We start from the raw sequence: 23,056 nt of genomic DNA, 5'->3' as shown, positions 1-23,056 counted from the left end.
CCGCGACACGTGAGCTATTTACATGGAATCTTTTGAAGACTGGAAGTAAGACTACTCAAAACCGGAAGCCAGTTTCCCGGGAAAGTGGATCAGATGCTCACATCTGATGAAGTCCTCCGACGAGATATTAGTAAGTAATATTCCGACGAAATATTAGTAAGTAAAAACCCACTGGTTTTGCCAAGCACAAATTACTAATTGATTTGATATGCAAACCTGATGAATCTGTTCACTTATTTATTTTTTGATCAGACTCCAGCAAGTCTTTCATACACTCAAAAATCTCCTTCGTTGCACATTATTGGCTATACAAACTGGTTAAAATGTACCTCCTTTTGAAGCACAATGACGACCAACACACATGTAGGGAGTCTACAATCTCTCTTCATATTCTGCAAAGAGCAAAAATTGCTTTCCACTTTAATACCCCTAAAAACATAATATATTAATAGACCATTGTGTCATTCACTTCCCGGGGAATTTCCAAAATGATGTCATCAACTATATTTTCAGGGATTCCCCAAATGGTGTAAAACACTATATGTGACCGTACACGGCGAATGAGCCGTAAATTCCTCCACCGGTCAATTTTGTTTTATTTCGTGTTTAGAAAATATACATCATAAGCTTTAAAATGGTATATTATTTGACTTCAAACGATATCCAGAAGCGGGGTTATGGTTTGCTGAACTTTGCTCCTTCAACAAAATGGTAGCTTTTTTAGTTTCTACATGTGTCTCTTTTTCCACATTGCTGGCAATAAATATCAAACAGTCATAATTGGTGGTCATTTCAAATCATCCCCACAAGTCAACGAGGTTCAAGAAAGTTCTCTCATTGTTAATTGTTGGTTATACATACCTATACAAAATACAATGCCTGGTAATCTACCACTTGACCAGAGCTATTAAAAACTCTATAGCCATCTAAGGTAGAAGCATATTATCCTCTTCAACAATAGGATTATTTTGTTTGGTGTCTATCAAAATGAGATAGATGTCGCGCCAGCTAGAGGTACCGATGAATACGACCTTCATGCACATTTTACACTGTAACTCAGAATACAATTTAGGGAATTTACGGCTCATTCGTGGTGTACGGTCACATATAACATAGAGACCAGGGCATATTCCAAGAATCCAAAATTAGATGTGATTCAATTTGTTTTGATCAACTTGATGCATGAGAAGGGATTCCCCACATGTCACCATTCATGAAATATCTCTTAATTTTGTTAACAGAGATAAATAATTAAATTACTCAGAGCACATCACACTATTGAAAAAAAAAAAACATGTAAGACTTCTAATCTATGAAATCGGTGTTGTCTTTGCTGGGGTTGCCCAAATGAGATGGTTTGCTAACTCAACCCCCTAATGAATATCTCAAACCCCACTAAATATACCCGGCTTACCCGTAATTAAGACCACCTATGTTTATACATACTGCAGTTACTGTCCGTTTTCCTATACACAATACACAGTGCTCTTTCCCATTGACGCGTGACCTCTACAAATAGCCCTACGTTAAAAGTATGGAATATGCCTAGTTAACGTCGCTGTGTGAAAAATAACCGGCCAATATTAAAAGTACTCTTCTAAAGTTCTAGAAAATATAGTTTTGTAACATGTCCTAAATTTTTAGCTAATTTAGATGTTTGGAAATATGCGTACTTTGGTGTTTTAGTTAATGTTATAGGTAATAAAGGGTTCAAAAGAAATAACTCCCCCCTTAAAATTACAAAACATTTCTTTGCATAGCTTGACATACATTTGGTTGATTTGAAAAATTTAAAAACTTATGAATAGAGGAATCTTTTTGCTACCCTCCCAATTTCCTTGTTTTTGAAAATCATTTTTTATTGGTCAAAAATTATCACTTTTTCCAAAAATGATGCTTTCAGAAAAAGTTGCACTTTTCAATATCCTATACATGTAATGTACAAAAACGTTCTCGATATCAATGTGTTCAATGTAAATTTTTAGTTAATTTGTCTTAAATTGTATGTATCCGATTACTCAGTCACCCATGCAATCATCTTTCAATAGAAAACAATGATTCATTGACATGGATTTTGACATGAATGGAGTTTTCAGTCGGTGTTTCGAAAATGGTAAAATCACTATAGGAGTAGAAATAAGGTTTGCAGTGTAATGTTTATTTCTTTCGTTGGCTAAAAATTTACTTGCAAATTGTAGACAGAAACAGTTGCACAAATCTAGAGCAACGGCTCCCTTGAATAAAGGCGTATATGACAAAGAAGAAATGGCCAACAAAGATTGGAGGTTGGAAGTCAGCATTCAACCAATTAACTGCATGCAGCCAATCTCTTGTGGCCACATCATGAGTGTTACATCTTTATCCAAGAAGGCCACCATTTTTAAACTCAAGATGCAAGATGCTTCAACAGACCCAATACAGGTAAATGTTCACCCTTTTGGTCAAATTTATGCGTGGAGAGCTCATTTCTCCTTCATAGTGATTTTATCATTTTGAAACAACTGCTGATTAAAAACTTCAAAGAAAATCTAATTTACGCCGAAATTAAGTTCAACAAATCTTTGTTTTGCACTGAATGATGGTTGCATGGGTGCCTGAAGGATCAGAGACAGAAAGGTGAAGAAAAAAACAAGAATTAAATCAACCTTAACATTAATATCGTAAATGTTTTGTACATAAAGTGGTAAAGTGCAACTTTTTCTGAAAGCATCATTTTTGGAAAATGTGATTATTTTTACCCAAAAATATTGTTTTTGCAAATGAAACAACTTTGAGAGGGTTGAAAAACGATTCCTCTATTCACAGCTTTTTGAATTGTTCAAATTAACAAAATATATGTCAAGTTATGCAAAGAAATGTTTTGTAATTTTAGGGGGGAGTTATTTCTTTTGAACCCTGTAGTAAATTGCCTAGTTAACGTCGCTGTGTGAAAAATAACCGGCCAATATTAAAAGTACTCTTCTAAAATTCTGGACAATATAGTTTTGTAACATGTCCTAAATTTTTAGCTAATTTAGGTGTTTGGAGAGGGTCGCACTTTTGTGTTTTAGGAAGGATATGTAAACGACAGATAACACCAAAAATATGAAGAAATTATTTCCAAACCGTGTTAAGTCAACAATCATTATGTTGCTCATTTTCAAGAATGCTGGTTTACAAAAAGCAGGCCATTGTCTCATTTCGTGAAAAAAGGTACACATACCATTGTTTCCTTTCGTTTCCTTTATAATCGGTTACCCAACTGAAGCTATAATACCAGCTTTATTGCGATATCGCACATGAAAACAGAGACATTTGCACAACCAGAGAAAATCCGATTTAATCAGTTGAGCTGTTTCAATGAGTGTTATCTTGGTTTAATAGCTTTTAATGGGGTTTAAGTCCTGCAAAGGTCGAGATGAATTCTACTGTAGACATGACTGCATCATGAGGCCTATACACAGATTGTAGCTGACCTAACAGTACAGCGTGTGTATGTGGCTCAATGAATCTTGGCATGAGTGTCTGCTGATTAAGGAATATCATCTCAGTTTTAGGACCCCTGCGGCCAAATACTTGATCCATACTGCTCACTTCTACGATAATACCACCAGTAATGGCGATAGCTTCAACTTAACTATTTTTTCCATCCATAGTAATGATATGACCTCCGTATAAAAGGTATCGGCGTATGCATCCGCCATTTTGTTGTCTGCCTCGTAAAAAAGATAAAGACAATTAAAAGATGAAAAACAAAATTCACATCTTTAGTCTATAATCAATAGAAGCAGTAATTCTAGTATATTTTTATATCTTTAAACAAACATATACACTTAAAGGCCCATTCACAGATTTGCTCATCCGGACGATCGTAAAAATCATCAACATTCAGATTTTGGTACCTTTGTCATATTGTCATAGATGTGCTAACATAGCTTGCGGGTGGTTCGACCAAAAGCCGTGTATTTAAGACAAAATAAGATATTTTACACGAATCTGCAATTTAGATACTGACAGTATCTAAATTAGCTATATACATGTATTTGAATGTGGCTTCAACTTCGCCAGTACTGCTGTTTTCTTCATTTTTTTGCCAAATTTGTAATATAAAAATACCAAACGACAATTTGAATGACCTGTCCTTCACTTTTAAGCAATTTATAAACAATTTTAATTTTTTTACACTTGCACTGGGATCACTGAATGGGTCTTTAAACGCCGACACGTACCTTAAACCCAAAACCCGTGCCATTAAACCCAAAGATGTACCCTTAAACAATACACTTACCTTTAATCCCCAACATGTATCCAAAACCCTCCAACCGTTACAAAATTAGTACGGTACGGTATGTAAGCAGGGGTATAAGCATGATAAATAGGCGAAATCAAAGTTTAGCGGGTTATAAATAGGCCCACAAGATTAGTATTAACATTAGGCCTAGTATTTATTATATTTAAAAAACTTACCTGCAGTAGGGCTAAATATAATCTTTGTCAGAGTTCTACACCGTATATGGTGACCGTATATTTTTCCTTGCCATAATTACGACAGGTGACCTACTCTTTTCTGCTTGATATACCTTTTTTTCATATTCATACAATAATACTCCAGTCCAGTACGAAGAGACGAGCGATTACTTGTTGACCAATGAACTCTTTTTATGCGCCAAAATCGTGTTATGTGATCAGAGATACCGCAAACGCAAAATGTACGCTAGCTTGCAGCCACTGAGGCGCCAATCGTCTGATATCGCCAATATATTAGCGACTGGCAACGATTTATACGGGGATTTATATCACCACATGGCTGTCCACCAACTAGTCTTTGTCAAAGACTGACTCGAGATAGTGTCGGACTCGCGATCAAGTGGGGGGTGAGCGGCGAAGCGGCTGGCGCGGCGGTGAGTCTCCGAGAGCGTGTGGTTCACAGTAGTTTCTCTCCCTATGGATAATATAGGTACACGGTCTGTAACACAGACTATCCATCAACATGCCTTATTTGGCAACCCCATATTTTACTGCGTTAATTCAGCCAATCAAGAAAGACATACTATGAGGTTGTCGCCAGACGGTTTGTTCAGTGACGAAGGAGCACAAATCGGCTGGGACCGAGACTAAAACCGGCTAGGACCGAGACTAATACGAACCATGAAATCCGCGCATGCGTATTACACGATTTCTGGGATTTTTGACGTCTGGTCGTAGGTAACACGCTTCACGTATTTCTACTTACTTTTCCTGCAGAGAGACCTGTTTTAAGCCCAAATTCACTAATATAATCACAAGTCCGCCTTGTGTACAATAAGGCACAGCCATATTGGACCATCGTTCGCTGATCGTTATGTTTTGCAATATTTAAGTCAGTTTAGGCTGCAGTATTGTAAGTCTTCATAATATCTAAGGATGGACGCGATTACCTCTACCTTATCTATACCAATCATCTTCGTCTACTTCCTCGTAAGCCAAGCTCAAGGTAAACAAACTAAACGTGGATTATTTTTTAAATTTTGGATTACATAAAAGTATTTAACTCTTTCAATTTAACATCATTTGCATAGTGCTTTGTCAGTTTGTACTTGCTTTGCCAACTAAATTTAATATGGTCTTGAGAAGTATTTCTTTTATTTCTGTGAATGCTTAAACATTTTATATACATCATATATTTTATATATAGTACAAAATAGAACGTATATAGTATCATACCATCATTGCAGAACAAGATTACATATAGTACGAGTTCATTATTATATAGTTGTTCAGGTAATCAACACGGAAAGCAGCAGGACCTTTTTCTTGTCCAGTTAAACATTGGCAACCTGTATTATACCAATACATGAACAACTATTGTATTTTATTGCACGAAAACTAAATGTGTACGTGCCAGTAATTTTCATTATTCTACACGTATTCCTGTTTTATGACTTTTGTCATACAAAATCAAAGCTTAAAACTCTTAGTAAATGATATGGATCATGAACAATCACTATAACACTTTTGTCAAAGCAATCATATGACTTGTTAGCCAGGTATAGTTTGTAAAGTAGTCTACAGGAAAGATGTACTCGTACATTTATTAATTTGCCAAAATGTGTCACATTATGAGAATGTACATGTGCCAAATAAATGTAACTGCATTAAATAATACAAACTGGCATACATTTAAATCAGACCATGTAGACAAAATAGACATTCAACATGTTTTGGCATCTGAAAAGGATACTAAATTTTGTCATAAAATGTACACGTGCCAAATAAATTCAAGTGCAATAAATTCATAACAGAATAAAGTCTAATTACCACACAATAAAATAGAGAATCTAAGGGAAATTGATCTGTACCGCGGGGATAAAAATTAATTTAATTAAGTTACTGCATTTGGTTCTGATAAGTGGCAACATTATTTCTATGATCGGTTTGTTGCACAATACAAAACAGGAGAATGTACTTAGGCTAAATTTACAATTGATATGAAAGGTTTGTTTTATGGATCACAATTTTTTTCATTGTTTAAAATTACGTCAGTCTTTCATTTACTCAACAACGTCTTTGAGCTCCTTATTTTTTTTTCATTATGATAAGATGAATTCTCCCGGTCCTCTTCACTGTACGCAAAAACAAAAGTAGTGTACCTTTAAATCTGTTTTCGTCTCGATGACACTCATCAATCAGCGTGTTTATAGTGAATTCAAATGATGATTAAGGGCTGACACACACGTAGGCATTTACAGTATGTACTGTTTGCCTAAGGTTTTTATTTTCTCTTCTGGAATTTCCTACGTATTGACGCCCTCTGTTGGTCAACATAACATTAAGGTTACGCATGGTTTAGCTTTATTGCCCTGCGAGGTCATTGGAACTCCGTTGGTTGCAAGTCCTCACTATGGGAGTTTCCGGCCTCAGCCCTATCGGCCTTGCGGCCTTTATGATTTTGTTGATACTAGGCCCCAGCCCGTAAGGGCTTAAAACATCAGATGCCGCTAGCCTTCCAACTCGCAACTAATGGAGTTCTAATATATGATGGCCCCGCAGGGCAAGAAAGCAAGGTGAATGCATTATCTTAAGGAATACTTTTATACTTAGAGGCAGCCTGTCACCCTGCCCTTTCTTAAGTGAGGGAGCTTCTTTGGTGCAATCAGGTAGAAGATTCCATTCTGGAGTTGCTCTTGGTATAAGGGAATAATATTTCACTCTTTAGTAGAGAAAATAACAACCTGTGTATAGTAGGTGCTGTGTGCCTCCATACTTAAACAAACATATTGTATTATTTGATGGGAATTCATACTATCAAATCCATTTTTTGGTGACATACCTTGTTACAGTTTCATGCTGCTACGCAGCATCCGACTGGCTACCTTGCTTCCTCTTCTTTCCTGAAGTTGCTGCCGGTGGCGGTGCTGGTCGAAAATATTCGGTAAGAAATAGTTCCCTTCGTCTCTGTTCAAGGTGTTTCGCCCTCGTCTCCCGATCCAAATTGCCTCTCTAATCTGTCTTTTATTCCTGTTGGCCTCCCTTTATCTGATATTAGCGTCCTCCCAACCTATGACACGTTGTTTTGCGCAACGTGGTCTGTAATAACAGATTTATTTACTTCTGTCAGCTATTGTTTCCTAAGTGCTGCCTTCTCCGCTTCTCCTTGATGTTCTTTGAGACGTGTGCCAAACAAGCGTGAAGTTTGTAGGTCTTGTTACAATTCTTACATGGTATTTCATAAACAGAGTCCGAGGTTTTCGATATGTCCCGTTTGTCCTTGGGGTGAACTAAAATATTGCGTATTGTTTTGTACGGTTTGAAGGCTGCCGCAACATTGTGCTTGTTAAAAATCCTCCTGACTTTGTGTGACAATCAAAGAACAACAAAAGGAACCACGGCCAACCGACTTTTCCTGTTTGTATCGCTTTTCTTTTTAGACTTTTCTGCTGTCCAGTCTTGTCCTTGCGTTTCTTGTTGAAGGCCCAATCAGGTTATCCGCATTGCCCGCTTGTCCACTGGTTCACAACTCTGATTTTATGTTCTAATGGATGGTGAGATGTGAAATGCAAGTCCATATGAGTCTTTTTCCGGTACACAAGTAACTTGATCGAGCCGTCTTCTTTGCGCGTAATGAGGGTGTCTAAGAAAGAATTTGACCGCCTCCTGTCTCATGGGTAAACTTGATGTTCCCTGTAATGTCAATTTGATTGATGTGGTATGTTAATTTAGGCGCGGCCTTTTGTGATTATTTCTAACACATCGTCGACGTATATCGTTTCCACATTCTAGGCTTGCATGTGATGGGGGCTGTAGCTACTGCTTGTTGTTCCAACCATTCCACGTGTAAATTAGCTATAATGAGACTAACAGGAGAACCGATAGCCGTACCAAACTTTTGTTGGTAAATCGTGTCGCGGAAGCTGAAATATGTATATAGTTGATTAAAGAGTTTAACTTTAACACTACACTATTTTTCGCTCACCTGGAACGTTTTCACTAGTTCGACTAGCGTCTTCAGCAGATGGTGATGCTGTGATGGTATCTTGTCTACGATCGGGATAACCTTCACTGATGACGTCATATGATTGACAGAATGACGTCATAGGATGTTACGATGTAGCGGCGCCTCCCTTGGGCATCAGTAGGTTGTCCCAAATTGGGTCTATTTCGAGTCCTTTGTCACGATTCAGTCTCGGTTTCTGAGTTCTTATGTGTATAGCTTCAAGAACTCTGCGGGAATATTCTTTTTGTTCCAGTTCTAGCACTTTTACATTTTCCCAGTCAATCTGGTGTCCTTTTGATCTGACTACGTGCTCCCTGACCGCTGATTTGGAACTGCCGGCAGTGGATTTGTGTTCACTAATCCTTTTCTCTAACTTCCTGGCAGATTCACCGATATAACTTGCATCACAATCAGCGCAGGTGATCTCATGCACAATACCAGATTGCTTAATGGGTTCTGTCTTGTCTTTTGGGGCTACTAAAGCACTCCTGAGCGTATTTTGTGGTTTGAAATTGGTAGAAACTCCCGCGGTCCTAAACGCTCTGTGTAACTTCTCAGAAAGGCCTTCTATGTAAGGCAAGGTGACAAAACCTTTGTTGGTCGTCTCCGAGTCCGGGTTCTGAGAAGCGCTGTCTTTCTCCTTGGGCTGGCCGCGGAAGAAAGTCCAGTCTTTATATCCACAGTTCCTTAGGCCGTTTTTAACATGAGCGATCTCCTCCTCCTTATCTGTTTGATCTGTCACAACAGTTTCCGCGCGATGAAGTAGCGTTCTCACAACACTGAGCTTATGTTCAAGTGGGTGGTGAGAGGAGAAGTTCCGTCTTGTTGGCGACAAACTAAGGTGTCGAGGAAGTTTACCGTCTTCTTCTTCCTCCCTTTCCCCTATGACGTCATTCTGTCAATCATATGACGTCGTCAGTGAAGGTTATCCCGACCGTAGACAAGATACCATCACAGCATCACCATCTGCTGAAGACGCTAGTCGAACTAGTGAAAACGTTCCAGGTAAGCGAAAAATAGTGTAGTGTTGAAGTTAAACTCTTTAATCATTTTATCTACCACTACGTATGAATATCCACTCGTATATGTATATAGTTGTTAAGACAAATTTCAAAAGATCTCGGTCTAGGCGATCTTTTATAATGTCCAGTGCCATGTCAATCTGAGTATTAGTAAAGAGCGAGACCACATCATGTGAGATAAATTCCTCCTCGTCTTCGATAAATACTCCTCAAGGTCATCGGCTAAGTCCTTCGAGTTCTTAACATGATGCTGAGTCAAGCCTACCAGTGGACCAAGGATGATGGCTAGTTCCGAATTCCCTGGACGTTGCGTAACCGATGTAATCCACAATGGGTCTTAAGAGCGTTCCCCCCCTTGTGAATCTTCGGAGTACAGTAAATGCAAGGTGTATTTGCCGCAGTTGGGTATAAACGTCAGTACTCCTTCGTTGAAAGACGACCTTCTTTCTTTAGGTATAGTCAAAATTGCGGTACAGTTTTCTTTTGTACCGAGCTGTAGGGTCAGATTTCAGTTTCTCATATGTCTTTTCATCGCTAAGCATGGTGGTAACCTCTTCCTCATACTGATCTTTATCCATCACCACTGTCGCTCGACCCTGGACAGCTGAAAGGAACATGATGGAACTTTCCTTTTTCAATTGGTTTAAAGATGACTGTTCATCTTTGTCAAGATTCGGTTTTGAATACTTTGATGATTTAATCGCGCCTAAAATCTCCGCTCTAAGTGGAAATGCATCACTCTTGAGATGCCTCTACTGTAGCGACGATATATTCTTCCAATACCGCACCATCGATCTCTCCGTATTTTGACTCGTTTACAACCCATTTTCCCAACTGGGTTCCGCTCAAATCTGGCTTGCTGCATTTCCATGCGTTCGCGGAAGCTTTTTGAGATGGAATTTTGCTTCCTTTTTGTTGGATCCACTCGAGTTTTTCTCTTTTTACGGCATTTTGTCTTCTTAAATTCGGCTTTAGGAAAGAAGAAGAAGCAAGGTATGTCACCAAAATGGATTTGATAGTATGAATTCCCATCAAATAGAACAATCCAGATGAACCTAATACAACATAAACATATTGTATGCCTACGTGTGAATGGGATGAATTTTATTTATTCCAGAGTTGCTAGAGCACATATAAATTGGAAAAATGTGCCCTCGGTCGGATTTAAACTGGCGACATTTTGAAAATGGCTGTATACCACTATATCACTGACTACATCTGTATGAAAATGATGAAGCACTATTCTCTTCGTACATTCATACATTACCCGCAAGATCACAGCACTGCTGTTCATGCTGATATCATGTCACGGCACCCAAAACAAACGCATATAAGTTCCGCTTCTTCCCGATCCCGCGCACTATACTGAACTAAAATTCATTACCCTCATCATCGTTACTCGATTGTAACAAACGGGCGTCATTTAGATATGGTCTTTAAACAAAGTATTAATGAGTAGCGCATTTCTCTTTGTAAGTTTAAGTAGCTGTCAGTTTTTGATCCGTGTCTGATGACCGGCGACAGCACGGCGACTTCCTCCAAGACAGTAAGTGAAAGTAAACGTGTCAGTTCATGGTGTCAGATTGTTAATATCCAAACAGGACTGGGACGGATTGGTACAGCCAGGTACAGTACACCCTATTCTTTTTGATACGAACTACATGCACAGGTATGACCATCTATTCACCCATTGCATGGTTACGCCATATGCGAGGAGAGCCTCGATATGGCAGCATGCATGAATGGGAATTGAACCAGTCATATAACATTGCGTAAAGTTATGTAATTCGTCCTTTCATGTCTATAGCCAGTCCGAGGCATATGGCGGAACCGTGCAATGGGCGAATACATGGGACCAACGGCTTCACTTCCCCACCCTCCGAGGGATTGAGTACTTTCATGGTTAATATACCCAATTCTAAATGTGCCATGGGGAGAGCAGAACTTGCATCTGAATTGAATCTATATTTACTGTTGCTAATTAAACTCAGACTGCTTTCAACAAGCCATCGCAGGGAATTGAACCCGTACTTCATGCACCAAATGCGCGTACACTAACAATTAGACCAGATTGTCCCACAAGCATTAATGATCAGCTCAATATTTTTCTGTTGTTAGTTTATGGTAGCTGTCCTCCTGAGTGGCTCCCTCATGAAGAGAATTGCTACTTCATATCCACGGATCGGCTAACATTCCATGCGGCACAAACATCGTGTCAATCAATGGGTGCCGAGTTGACTAGTGTACATAGCGCTGCTGAAAATACCTTTCTTTTACGTAAGTATCACTGTATGCTAGTATTACAATCCGTTTCACATTAATTTATTAATTTTGGATAACCCGTATTTATGGGCAGGTATTATTATCAATATTAATCAGTTATCAGAAACTTATTAGGTAGACAAATCCAGAATATCATTCACATCTTTAGCTTTCGCCATCTTGGATGATGGCTTTCTCAAAAGTGACGTAGTTCACTGCTTCTCCCATAAAAACGCTCTCGCCTCATTCCCATCGTGCGATGGTGCATGCAGTGGATCATATACGTGATCTAGAGTGTAACTGCCGACGTCCCGTTTGATGTGATAAATGAACCAAACACAATGGTAAACGTCAAAGCTATCGGTTATAAAAGACAACAATTGAGTAGTGTCGCATCAAGTGAAGCTGTCGAATTCGAATATCATTGCTAGAAACATAATTATGTGCGCGAGTATTCCATGCTGTGAACAGCAATTATTTACACGATTAAAAGGGCATTTCGTGATCCACAACCTCATCCCCCCACTTTTCTCAAAAAAAGTTGAGATTTTTATAACACTGGAAACCTCTGGCTACATAATGTTTATGTACCAAAAATTTCTGGTATACCAGAACGAAATTACAACAGTGGCCTATGGAGCAGTGTAACACACATAATAATGCATAACTCGCAAACGCAAAATCGGAATCAACTGACATTTTGGGAATAATCTTTTTTCGTGGATATCTACTGAAAAATGTCATAAAAAGAGGATGATAGGATCACGAAATCTGGTAAAATCAAATTTGGTAAGAAAGTAAACATTAATATTACGATCAAATCGGTCTATTCATGATTGTTGGTTTGGTGGAGTAGATGACAAACAAAATTCGTACTAGAAGATAAAATACAGAATCCCTTTACTATAACGCCATTCAAAGACGGTGTGATAATAATAATACCATAGCCACGATCGTATAGTTATATTCTGCAGTTCGGCCGCAGCATTAAGGGGAGCTTGGATTTATTTTTCGCCCGTATACTTTCTACAGAATTATACAGAATTGAGTGGGGGAAAAGTAATGGGCGATATTTTTTCTTCCAAAACCTCCCATGCCTTTCCAGGAAATCAAATGGTGCGCCCCTTAGGAAGATATCAAGTTTATACCGGTCAATGGCCCAATAAGACCTCTTTTCAAGGCCCGTCGCTGGCCGTCAGCCGCTCTCTATGATTAATTCATGTTCTAAATCCACTCTCTCATGGTATCCGCTCCCAAGACCCCAGATCAGCATACTTCTTCAAGGCCCAAAAATCTCCTAAATATCTAATGTCTCGCTCTAATTCATCAATTTGGTTTAAAATTGTTAGTTTTTAGCTGAAACATATTACATTGTAGCAGAACATTCCTACAAAATCGGTTTTAAATCCTTTCCTTAAGACTAGCCCTCAGTTCGCTCCTATAGTCATCCACCCATACTTCGACAATCTTCTTTGATATTCTTTGATATGGAGTATTTTCTCTATTTTGAATTAAGATGAAATGCAAGCAAGTGGTATTCAGGGCATGTGGATTGGACTTCATGATACATCTTCAGAGGGCAATTTTCAATGGACCGATGGGACTCCTGTAAGTTGTGCGTATGTTTATCACTCACTATACACTCTTAAAAAGAATGATCGAATTGATTAGATTAGTAGATTAATAAAATTAGTAAGATCTCACTAGATTTCCAGTCAAATTGCTGTCTCCTTCTCGATGTACCAAAAATATCATTACCCGCCCTAAAAGTAATAATAAGTGATTTGCATAAAGAAAAGATTCTTATTTAAATGTTAGTTTTCACTGATAGCTACAAGTGTATTATCTGTGTACACCATCATGGTTTACATTCTGCATCAGTCTTCACCTTGTCTTTGTCTTGTTCCCCACACCAATTTGGTATACCTGGCTCGAATCTTTCTATTCTAGGTATCCTCTTGTATCATCCTTTGACCCTTGGTGTGTTTTGTACCTCGTCCGTTGGAGACACATTTACCTACTTTGTTGTTCTTTATCTTATTTCTTCTTTGACTATTAAGGTTATGGTTAAGAATATGGATAGGGTTATACTTGGTTTTCTCCGGTATCTCCGGTTTCCTCCTGCTTTCAAAATCGGTGATTAGTTGTTTCGTTATCAAAAACTTCCTTCACCCAATGGAATTTGGGGAGCTGCAGAAAATGGGTGGATGTTACAATCTAAGTGCGGATGGGTTTGCGCCAGGTTCGGCTGCAACTAGCCTAGTTGATGCGATCTGATTGTGATGATTCACCACGCAGCGAAATTACAGCGCTTTGAATCCTCTGGAAAAAGCGCTATATAAATTCCGAAATTTATTTATTTATTTATTATTTATTATTTATTGGTGCGCAGGGTATACCAAAAAATTATTCCTTTTTGGTCCCATCTGTTGGATCGAACCAATGGGAGCAAATTGTAGTCATTTGAAACCTTAGTTACTGATGTCATGTATTCCAAAATTATTTGACATAGTTCGATTATTTTGATTGGAAAGAAAACGAGCCAAACAACTTTGCAGACGAAGATTGTGTGCACCTATGGAGATATGAAACAGATCTTGTTCGTCAGTCACGTGTAAAACAGGTAAGAGTTCGCAAATATAACAAAAAATACAAACGATACATGTATTATGTGGCTGATGAAGTCTTTGGTAACTCCATGCCTCATAATTTATTAGCCTCGTAATTTATTCCGTTTCCCACACAAAGGCATTGAGTTAATCCCGAGTCCATAAAGGGATCTTTCATATGATTTTGCAGAGGTGGCCATCACTATCAGGTGGGTCCATTCCTGTTACATGCACTTTCATGTATGCACAAAACCACTACAAGTTTTCTTAACGCATTATGGAAAATTGATTAAGGAAATAATTATGACCTCGACACTAAACTTTGGCCTTAGAGAGTTATGTAACCATATGGCAAAATATAAAAATAAATGATATTAAAAAATTCACACTTTTTACAACAACAAGAACATAATCAGTTAAAAAATTACATATATATATGAACTCTATGCAAGAGCTGTCATCAGAGAGTTTGCGATTTTTAAACGAAACTTGAATTGCAACGGCATTTTCCAATAGTCCCAGGCGCAGATATTTAAACAATGTTACCCTCTAGATGTAAATTTATTCTGAATCGACCAATCGTGGAATTTCCGTACAAAGCTCACATTGCCGTTGACAGCAAATTATCACAAAAGAAGAAATTAGAAAATGTAGCAAAATCTCAAGTTATGAAGCAATTTAAGATCATCAATATAACATAACAATCAAAGTTGTTTATGTCATAAAATCCTTTGCTTTGCTATTTAACCTAGTATATATGAAATGAGGTAAACAGATTACGAATTTGCCCGACGCAGTTTCGAACGGACAGATTGTCTATTCATTTGTGTGTAGAAGATAATGTCCTAAAAAGTTTGCGATATGAAGTTTAATGCAAGAAGCCCTAATTGCAACGACATAACAAACGATTATTTCAACTAGCAACTACGGTACGCGCTACGGCAAGCAGCGGTAGTCCAATTATTAAGGTTATACGAAGAAACGTATAAAAACGTATAAAAGACGTATAAAGTTGTTCTCTAAAACCGCGTTTTCTCAGCAATCAAATATCGCAGTGAGTCAAATGTTGGTGCATGGACGTATCTTAACATTATTTTTGTGTCTTTATACAAATTTTTAGAATCCGTTTGAAAATCCTTCGTTTAAATCATTTTTACGCACCGTGTTCACAAGATCAAAAACACGTTCCATGCAGTTTTTTTCAAATATTCGCTCCGTATAAAACTACTCCGAGTGATTGTTTTCTCCTTTTTTGTATTGAACTACAAATCGACCAAAGAAATAATGTTGCCATGGGGAAGAACCAAAACAGTACCGATTAAATTTTATTAGCCCGTTTTTGGGAACAATTTTCGAGAATCTTGTACCACAAAACACTGTTATGTTACATTATCGATATCTGGATTGTGGAACATTAATTTTGATTTCTAACTGCCTACATTATTTCTCAAAAGTATGTCGATTCCTTTCCCATTTGAATTTCACTCCAAATTTAAGCTACTTTTGCAAAAATCGAGGTTTTTCGCCATCGATACCTCCGACATTTACAGCGGTGATGAGATTGTTTATCATAAGAGCCTGGTATGCCCTATTCCATAATAGTCAGTTTGAGATCAATCGATTTCACAGATCACTCAGTAGCTCAATCGGTTAGCGCGCTGGGCTTAAGTTCGACTATATAATACTATAGTTTTGAGCTGGAAAACTTTGGTACGTGTTCGAGTCCCTATGTGGTCCATTCCATCTATTTTATTTTATTTTTCTCTCACTTTTTTTTTTTTTTTTTTTTTTTTCTTTCTGACTGCAGCGATTGATTGTTTTTGCCCGTTTTTTTTACATTATATAATTCAGGAATTTTTAGGCTATACTAGTCTAGGCGCGGCCTATGAATATATTTTTACAAATTAGATTAACAAAATATTGGTTGTTGGTTTTGTTACTGTTGTTGTAGTTATTGTTGTAGGCCTATAGGCCTATATATTGCATAATCAGGGTATAAATAGGCATACTAGGGCTATTATAGCCTATAGAGGCATTGATTTATTTCACGACAGATATCATCCAGGATAATTTTAAAAATTGAAAATTTAGAAAATCCAAAGGAAAATTGCCGAAAACGGCTGCCCACAATCACCCCCCCCCCATATCAGCCCATATGGTCCTATCATGGTCGCCCCTTCCCTATCCCTGCAACATATAGGATGACTCACGAGCCGCGGTTTGTCCGTGTTCTAGTTCAGATTGATACACTATTGTACGCCTGAGTTCGTTCTTTTCTGCATGGCTGTTTCCATTATTAACTTCCGCCCCTCTGGAATCAAGCCTTGAAAATCAATTGCATTTAACCTTAAACAAATAAATGTTACGATTTGGCATAGTACATGGCGCTATGTGCTTGAGTAGTTTATTGCTACATTAGTGGAACCAATGTTTCTGACATCCATACACCTCAAATTATAAAACTAGAATTGGTGAGGTGTCGAAGGTCACAATGGCGCAAAAACTTGTCATTATTGTCCTACCAGTCAGCTACCTGCACAACCGATTCTTTTGTTCTGCAAGGCTCACTCAGTCATTTAATGAGGCAATACAAACGATCGAAATTGGTGTTGAAATGAGCAAAATTTTGAGTTACACCTTTTCAGTGTAAAAATTTTTTCTCAGCCAAATGAAAAGCAATAATTTTAATTTTTTCAGTAAATGTTTGGAAAAACTATAATGCTTGATACTGATTTTTTTTTTTAAATCCTCGTGTTAAACTTAGGCCTGAAATTCAGTCATTTAGTGTAAGATATTCGATTTTTATAGGCTTCAGCTCGGCCCGCGAGCTTTTTCTTGATCAACCTTTTAGCTTTTCAAAGTAATATAGTTCGCTAATGAAGGATTTTCCCCAACTTTCTAAAGCACATCACCGTGAGCTATATATCATAGTTTTGTCAGAATTTCCGTTTTGATTTCACCATCTTTCACTGTCGGCTGAAAAATTTCTAAATCAACACGTGAAATCTAAAGGCTAGTACTAGCATTTTGGATCGATATCCCTGGGTTTAATAGGAATACCGGCATGGCTATAGTGTTGCCAGAACTTCAATATAGCAAAGAAATTCCCAGACCTATAGCGCTCCTACTGATCATGTTTAACCAGAACACCCAATTGGGGATTTAATCGCTGGTCGGGCAATTTGCTTTCAATGAAAAATTGACCTGGATAACAACAAAGGAAATATCGACTATTTCTGTTGGTTGCTCTCGAGATAAAAGTACTCACCATTGCCTACTTTTACTTAGTTTGACATTTTCGGAGCATAAATGGAAAAAGGGTAAAACAAAAACGGAAATTCTGACAAAACTATAACATATAGACCCACACGATGTGCTTTACAGAGGTGGGAAATATCTTTCTTTAGCAAACTATGTTAGTTTGAGACGCTAAAACATGAATTCCGTAAAAAGCTCGCAGGCGAATTCAAGGCCTATAAAAATCAAAAATATCACACTAAAAGACACAATTTGATGCTTAATTTTAACACCAGGATTTAAAAAAATGTATATTCAAGCACCAAGTTTTTAACTGACATTACTGAAGAAAAAAAAAATATTGCTTTATATTTGACCGAGAAAATTAATTTCATAGCAAAAAGGTGTATCTCTGAATTGTGCTGATTTTTACATGTATCGATCGACTTTTAGCGCGACTAAGCATTTCTAAAGAATTGGTTGTCCAGGCGGCAGACTGCTACGGTGTTTAGTACATCGGCTTGAATGCATCTCCACATCGCCACTCAAAGTGTACTTTATACAAATAGAATACACTAGAGACTTTGCGGAATGAAGTTACTGGAACTTTAACGGCAACTTCAAAAATATCGATTCGATATATTGCTCAAATTCACTTTAACGCGAACGTCAGATTCGTTTCTGTACCAACAGCGTCTTGTTGTTTAAACTAGGGGAAGTGTATCAATGGGTGATCAAAAGAAGGGTATGTAAAAGCGACTGCAACAAATTTCTCCCTTTTGTTTGCTGAAGTGGTTTGTTGGTAACACTTATTACAATAGGCGCTTAGTTTGAATAAACATGGATTACATCTCTTGGCGATGACCAATGCAATGGGAATTAGGCATATGTTATGAGCTATACGCTAATATTATACTTCTAAACATGTTTCAATTAAATATTCTTGTGATAGGTCTATGTCTATATTATTGTTTCTCGTTATTATAATAAAAGCTCAATTATTATTCCAGTAAATGTTAGCTTTGTCAATTTTATATTTCCATCAGGACACAAGCCCATTTTATCTGTTTGCTCTCCCTAGACCCCCCCCCCCACCACCACCACCTCTCTATATCATCCCCTCCCTCCATCTATTGATCTATCCTCACTTTCACACTCTCTAGTGGCGTTGCCAGGAGTTTTCTTTTAGGAGGGCAAGGACTCCTCTTTGCATTCTGATCGAATTAAATATATCTCCCCGAATGATCCTCATTTTGTTCTTTTTAACCAACATATTTCTGGATGCTCCTTTTCTGACATTCTTATTTTTTGTAACAAATAGGCCTCCTCTTTTAATAATGAATAATTTGATTGACATACAATACCCATAGGCCTATATGCCCCAATGTATAACTTATGTTTGATGAGTGTGTTTAAGGTTAGCCGAGAGTTTTTCATGCGCTTGATTTCAGAGGGGCGTAAGTTCATAACAGAAACAGCCATGCAGAAAATGAACAAGCGTACCGGGACGTAGGCCTACTTACAATAGAATATCGATCCACGGTCAAGACATGAAAAGGCTATGAAACTTGGCTTAGCTCGTGCCCGGAGCTCGGATGCCGGGAGGGGGTGTCACAAGCCGTTTTCGGCAATTTTCACAAGGATTTTATAAATTTTAAAATTGATTGGGGGCACTTCGTCAAGCTACGCCCTGGAAAATGTGTTGATTTTGAATTTATAGCCTTGATATCTATGATGAAATCAATGCTGCTATTCCCCTGATTACAATGTAAGGGTAGGCAACAACAACAATATCAAAAAGCAATTATTTGAAGGCTAAATCGAATTTGGGATGAAAATCAAAAAGACAGACTTAGCAGGCCTACAAATTTCTGAATTATATAAAGTGAAAAACAATCAATCACGATTCACTGCACTCAGCGAATCAATTAAAAAAAACTAAAAAGAAAGGAGCAAGAAAGAATAAAGAAATAGTGAAAAGGAGAAAGAAAGAGAGAGAAAGAAAATGAACGAAAAAGAAACAAGGAAAGAAAGAAAGAAATGAAAAAAAAAAAAAAAGAAATGAAAAAAGAAGGAGAAAGAAAAGAGGAAAGAAAGGAAATAAAAATGAGAAAAGAGAGAAAAAAAGAAAATTCAGCCACACGGAGACTCGAACCCACAAAATAGTTCATATTAGATTCCCAGTCCAACGCTCTATCCACTCGGCCATAGATCAGCTTACGCAATTGACTGTTCTCAAAGCGGATGATATAACTATAATTGGATGCAATTACATGATTACAATCGCGTCCGCATTATGGCTCTTAGAATAAACACGCATGTCGGCGCTGAAATTTTGAACGAACTGATGGAGGAAAATCTCGTTTTTTGCAAAACTAGCTTCAATTTGGAGTGAAAATCAAATGGAATAGCAATTGGCAGAATGTTTAGAAATAATGTAGGTATTCAGATGTCTAAATTAACAGAAAACAATTTGTATCCTTTAATGGTGCTCAATCATCATATGAAAATGTACTTTGTGGAGTGCCACAGGGGTCTATCCTTGGTCCTCTTCTTTTTATTATATGAATGATATATGTAACACATCAACACTTTTATCATTTATACTGTTTGCTGATGATACAACAGTATGCTACTCTGATAGTAATATACAAAGATTATGTGATACTATGAATGGAGAGTTAAAAGAGGTTGTAAATTGGTTCAAATGTAACAAACTGTCTTTAAATGCCACCAAGACAAATCTTATGTTCTTTGGAACACCTCATCAGACTAATGATATTACCAATGATTGTCAAATATATCTTGATGGATGTAAGTTGACACGTGTATATGATGCAAAATTTCTTGGTATTACTCTAGATCATAACCTCACATGGAGGTCGCATATAAATAGTATTTGTAAAACATGCTGTAAGAATATTGGTGTACTAAACAAACTCAAACATTTCTTACCAAAACCCAACATGTACCAGTTGTTCTGTACCCTTATCTTACCATTCTTAACTTACGGTATAATATTGTGGGGCAATGCCAATAAAAATATTTTGGATAGAATTGTAAAGCTTCAAAAAAAAGAGCTGTAAGGGTCATCTCTAACAGCTCCTATTTGTGTCATACAAAGCCATTGTTTGAAAAATTTAATATTCTTGATGTGTATCAACTTTATAATAAGGAATTGGGTCTATTTATGTACAAATACCACATGTGTCTATTACCAAGATCTTTTGATAATACTTTCATCAATATGAAGTCTATCCACAATTATGATACAAGAGGTAAAAATGATTATCGGGCCGAGGTCCATCGACTTAATAATGTTTTGTCACTTGGCCCTAGGCTGTGGAATAGCTTACCAAAGGAAGTCAAAGAAGCAAATTGCATCTCCAAATTCAAAACTGGTATTATTAGAATCGTTAAAGGTGATCACTAACTCTTGATTATCGCATTCATGTAATAATTCTGTTTTTACTCTATTGTACAAGTTACTGAAGTTGTTACATACAAACACTTAAAAACAAAATTGCATTAATTTGCCTGGTTAATGTATATAAGTAATATTCAAGATGGGTTCCGTGCTGTCTCTTTTTTTTTTTTTCCTGTTTTTATACTGATTTTTTTTCTTTCTTGTGTAAATATCTTATCTTATATATTATTTAATGTAAAGGTGATGCATTGTCTTTCAGGCCTTTGGCTTTGTAATGCATCTACCTCATCACATCATTATTTTCAACATTGTTTATATCTGTTATGCTGATTATGTATGTATTGATGATGATGAAAAAATAAAATGAATGAATGAATGAATGAACGTCTCGTAATCAAGATATCGATAATTTCACAAACCAGCTTTTTCTGAAGCAAATTCTCTAAAATTTTCCCCCAAAACGGGATTTTAAAATTTAATCGGTACTGTATTTGGTTCTTCCCCATGGCAACATTATTTCTTTGATCGATTTGTAATACAATACGAAAAAGAAGAAAACAATCGCTCGGTGTGGATTTATACGGAGCGCACATTTGAAAAAACCTCATGGAACGTGTTTTTGATCTTGTGAACATGGTGGGTAAAAATGATTTAAACGAAGGATTTTCAAATTTATTTTAATAATTTGTATATAACACACACAAAAATGTTAAGCTACATCCAATGCACCAACATTTCACTCGCTGCGATATTTGATTACTGAGAAAACTCTGTTTTAGAGAACAACTTTATACGTCTTTTATACGTTTTTTATACGTCTCTTTGTGTAACCTTAAAGAGTGTCAGCGTATAGCGTGGCACATGTTAGACCAGCTTTCTGCTGAATTGGGGTACATAATGTAGGCCTAAATGAATAAGATAAATAATTAAATAAAATACCTGAACAGTACAAGCATATTTGGTTATATAGAGGTGTAATCATATTGAGACACGCAACGTTGTAAAAAAAATTTTCACAGTTCGCAGAAGTTCAGTACACTGCTGGGTCCCGTAAAATCAGGCCATTTTACGGGAACTTAATCCCCTTGGCGTTGAAGTCGAAGCCAAAACTTGGTTCCGCAAGCTGATTTGGTGTACGTCATGAGCACACACAAAAGCATATACCAAGTGTGACGTTTGGAACAAAAAAATATTTTGATCTAATTCAATCAGTAATTTTCACCAACATGTGGCATGTTTTTTACCCAAACCAAATTAGATTTCCAATAATTGGTCTAGATAATACAAAAGTGGTAATTATGTAGTGTATGAGGAAATATCCAAACTATTGTTCTTAATTATGACGTATTTCATCATAATTTACGACACACTATAGATTCTCGCGTTAACTTTAACTTCAAGTGGCTTTAATGGCAAAGTGGTTTTGAATACGTAATCCTCTAGACGTTAAAGTTTGTGGTTTCTAACTTCATTTCGCAAGGTCTCTAATAACGTGAATCGTACGTCGGAACAGGTGAATGCCGTCGCGCGTAATAATTACGGCGTTAAGCGCATCTTCACAATATGCCTATTACATTAAGCCTAATCACCATGAAAGGCCAATGAAAGTGGCCCATTTGAAAATGTTATGAACACATTTTACTTCATGCTTTTCACGGTTTTTTGATGGCATCATTTTAAAGCAAAGTTGAACACTGATGGCGCTATTTATCTTAAATCCTATTGCATCTTTGCAATGGATAGACACCTGAATAATAGCACTAAAACATCAGGTAAATGAGCACCGAATAGCAAGGAAAACTTCCAAACATTTCTTATCATGATATGAAGGAATAACTCACATTTTTGGGCTAAATTAAACAAATAAATATATGTAAATTACAACAGAAAGGCAGAAAAAGATGAAAAAAAAATTTATAAAGAAGTTTTAAGTAAAGTTGAACACTGTTGGTGCTATTTATTTTTAAATCTAATCTGCATCTGGAATAGAACCAATCTTGGAAAAAACAGAAAAATCTGTCTGTTATTTTGCTTATGTCTTAAAATA

At 37.0% G+C, this 23,056-nt stretch overlaps 1 protein-coding gene across 1 annotated transcript; it reads left to right on the top strand.

The window, feature by feature from the left end:
- Window positions 1-5,166: 5,166 nt before the first annotated feature.
- On the top strand, window positions 5,167-20,255 carry LOC140143007 (perlucin-like protein). Its single transcript, XM_072165034.1, has 5 exons — window positions 5,167-5,452; window positions 11,593-11,751; window positions 13,253-13,344; window positions 14,249-14,359; window positions 20,211-20,255. The coding sequence occupies exons 1-5, from the start codon at window positions 5,383-5,385 to the stop codon at window positions 20,253-20,255; spliced, it is 477 nt and encodes a 158-aa protein (XP_072021135.1). The 5' UTR covers window positions 5,167-5,382.
- The last annotated feature ends 2,801 nt before the right edge of the window (window positions 20,256-23,056 follow it).

This window comes from Amphiura filiformis, chromosome 20 (genome assembly GCF_039555335.1).
Source record: "Amphiura filiformis chromosome 20, Afil_fr2py, whole genome shotgun sequence".
Taxonomy (NCBI): Eukaryota; Metazoa; Echinodermata; class Ophiuroidea; order Amphilepidida; family Amphiuridae; genus Amphiura; species Amphiura filiformis.
Note: the sequence above shows the minus strand (reverse complement) of the source record. Positions and strands in the feature narration are given on the sequence as shown.

Excerpts from the sequence above, each read along its gene's own strand:
- LOC140143007 (XM_072165034.1), top strand. The coding sequence starts at position 5,383 with ATGGACGCGATTACCTCTACCTTATCTATACCAATCATCTTCGTCTAC. Across the intron at positions 11,752-13,252 it reads TGAAAATACCTTTCTTTTAC|ATGAAATGCAAGCAAGTGGT; the intron begins GTAAGTATCACT and ends TTTTGAATTAAG. Across the intron at positions 13,345-14,248 it reads AATGGACCGATGGGACTCCT|TTCGATTATTTTGATTGGAA; the intron begins GTAAGTTGTGCG and ends TATTTGACATAG.